General features: G+C 57.3%; 2 protein-coding genes across 2 annotated transcripts in view; both read left to right on the top strand.

The window, feature by feature from the left end:
- Positions 1–505: 505 nt before the first annotated feature.
- SPRG_13777 (hypothetical protein) lies at positions 506–1,038 on the top strand (the record flags this gene model as incomplete). Its single annotated transcript, XM_012353530.1, has 2 exons — positions 506–748; positions 901–1,038. 2 exons carry the CDS (start codon positions 506–508, stop codon positions 1,036–1,038), a joined length of 381 nt encoding a protein of 126 aa, XP_012208920.1.
- A 1,035-nt stretch (positions 1,039–2,073) lies between these two features.
- SPRG_22335 (hypothetical protein) overlaps positions 2,074–2,891 on the top strand; it is a gene marked incomplete at both ends in the record, with an annotated part of 1,680 nt that continues 862 nt past the window's right edge. The window contains one exon of the mRNA XM_012353537.1: positions 2,074–2,886. Within this exon, the coding sequence (XP_012208927.1) occupies positions 2,074–2,886 (813 nt within the window). The remainder of the gene's footprint in view (positions 2,887–2,891) is intronic.

The raw sequence follows: 2,891 nt of genomic DNA, 5'->3' as shown, positions 1-2,891 counted from the left end.
TTCGACGCTTCATCTTGCTTGGAGTTGGGATCCAGTTGACCTTTTCTCTCATCAATCCTGTGCCGGACCGATGTTTCATTGGTCAAAATGACCAGACATCAACGAATCCAATGCGGTCCGTCGGAATATTGTCCTCCTTGTGTGACCCAGTGAGTGTGACCAGACTGCAACAGTCGCCCCACGGACAGAGAGAACCTGGCGTGTGCGTCGCCTGCGTGTGCCGTGCAAACACGACGGCGCAGTCCAGGCGTCCAGATGCGCCAGCCCGTTGCCAAGTCAAAATACTGTTTTGTTTGATTACCTATAAGAATCAATGTGTAGAATCATAAAATGGGGCTACCACACGCACGACATACCTTCAAAGTGGATAATTTGTACAATTAGATACATTCTACACGGTGTCGCCACGTCATCCGGATATCGGAAACACTTGCCATATTGCGGGCACTTGAAGACGCTCCAGTTGCTTCACCACGCAGGCTGCAACGCGTGCTCGACGGACGTCATGATCAAGGTAGCCAAACTTTTGGTCGTCGTCGTTGCTACCTCCATTCGCACCGAGACGAAGGCTGCACGATCAAACCAATGGACGGCGCGGCGTACTTGGGCACCTCGCGGCCGTGCAGTCTCTGCATGCGCGCAAGCGCGAGGACTTGCGTTGGACACGGCAGTGCACGAAAGCCACTTGGACGTGCTTCGCTTCTACGAGTGGAAGGCGGCGCTGGACCGGGCGGCCCAGCTGGACGTCGTTCGATTTCTTTAGACGCGAAGGGTGTACGGCGCATGCAACTAGCTGGGCCGGGCACCTCGAGGTCGTCCAGTTCTTGTGCAGCCGCCATCTCGAAGGCTGTACCTCTCGGTCCATGTGTACGGGGGCGTCATCTCGACATACTCGCGTAGCTCTTGACACTGGATCCGACGCAAGCAGCACAGGCCGTCGACCGGGCGCTCTCGATCCGACAGAAAGCTGTGTTTTTGAACCTCCAAGCAGCCGCGTACCCTGGTGCGAAGACGAGTGCCGTATTGGACGTCGACTAGGATCTTAACTTCGACAGGTGCTTTTCGTTTGCTAACGACGTCGATGTTGCCGACGAGAAGCACTGGAACTCGGACGACTTGACCGATATGTGCATGTTTTATTCTTCGCATGGAAGGACGTTTGTCCATGCAATGCCAGTACTGGAGGAGTTGACGAGACTCTCCTCTGCCCATGTAGCAGATATGGCATTAGCTGAACTCCAGCTGTATGTCCCGCACGTAGTGCTGTTGGAGTTTGCACGAGTCGCTCTATTCGCATGAATGTGCAAGGCGCAGCCCATCGCGATCTCAAACGTAGAGCCCAGCTTTTCTTTCAACGTATCAATGTGTCAATGACGTGGCAGCTCCAATCGTCATTGTCGACGAGTAGACTGTCCGGGCTACTGCGCCTTTTCGAACGGACTGATAAGAAGGATGTCCGTCCGTCTCGTGTGAACGCAAACGAACGCGACTCGCGTCCACACCACAGCGCCTTGCGACGTCGTCGGAAAGAGTCAGCGGCCAGCGAATCGACTTCACACCTATGGCGCGTACATGACGGTTCTGTGTACTCTATACGCGGTGCCATGCAGGGATGCGCATTATAACTCCTAGTCGATGGAAGTTTGAGTGCTCGAACGCTGCATTCAGTGCTTCACCGCTTCTGCAGAAGGGTTGACGTAACACAGGTGTCGATCTCGGAACCTTGAAAATCACACATGTGTGAAACGTGTTTTTGTAGAAAATGCAGTCCCATCGTACACGTCGCAGGTCCTTCTTCTCACGCATGGACACATGCGCCGAGTACCACCTTGTGTTGGTCTATCCCGGGCATCGGGAATGAGTTTAGATCGAGCTTCAACGACGGCCAAGATGACGGTCGGAAGCCAGCTGCGATAGCCTACAACAAATACCACACCATCTGCCGTGTGAAATGGTGAAAAACGAAAGATACGTTTACTGGCGCCGGCTCTGTCGGCAGCCACGGCTTCGTGCCCTCGCATCGCCCAAGCCAAGAACACTTACCAAATAGCATTCCATTGCGCACACTACCTCATGAAGTCGATCAACATTGCGACTTTTTGCCTCTGTGCGGCCGGGACATCCGCTCTCCAGCTGTCCACCAGCGACCGGCAGGCGTTGCAAACCGAGCTCGAAGCGTGGAAGCGCAGCGCTGCTGGGAAAGCCGCCGCCGAGCACGGCTACGTGCCCAAGACCGAGTCGGGGGAGCTCGGAGGCAAGACCTTGGAGCTCGAGCGCTTTGCTGCCACCAAGAAGGTGGTTGCGCAGCTCAATTTGGCCAACCCGCATGCGACGTTTACCGAGAAGAACCCGTTTGCGCTTTTGAGCGACGACGAGTTTGCACGGTTTGCCACCGGGCTTGGCAACGCGACGACACCGGCTCGAGCACTCTCGATTGACGGGCAGCTCACGCCGCTGCAGCGCGCCGCGACCGGCGTCGACTGGTCTACCGATGCGTGCATGTCGGGCGTGCGCGATCAAGGCGCCTGCGGCAGCTGCTGGGCGTTTGCGTCCGTGGGGGCAGCCGAATTCGCGCACTGCAAGGCCACCGGGGCCCTCGCTACGTTCTCGGAGCAGCAGCTCGTGAGCTGTGCTTCGAGCGCCGGCTACGGTTGCCAAGGCGGGTGGCCCAACAAGGCGCTCGACTACTTGGCCAGCACGGGCGCGTGCTCGGGCACGTCGTACCCGTATACATCGGGCAACTCGCGCGCAAGTGGGCAGTGTGATAGCGGCTGCAGCAAGGCGCCACTGCGGCTCGGTGCGTCCGTGACAATCTCGGGTGAGAGCGCGCTGCAGAGTGCGCTCGAAAAGCACGTCGTCACGGTGACGGTCGAAGCCAACAACGCCGTGTG

Source organism: Saprolegnia parasitica (assembly GCF_000151545.1).
Source record: "Saprolegnia parasitica CBS 223.65 unplaced genomic scaffold supercont2.126, whole genome shotgun sequence".
Lineage (NCBI taxonomy): Eukaryota > Oomycota > Saprolegniomycetes > Saprolegniales > Saprolegniaceae > Saprolegnia > Saprolegnia parasitica.
This window is presented reverse-complemented; position numbering and strand designations above follow the sequence as displayed.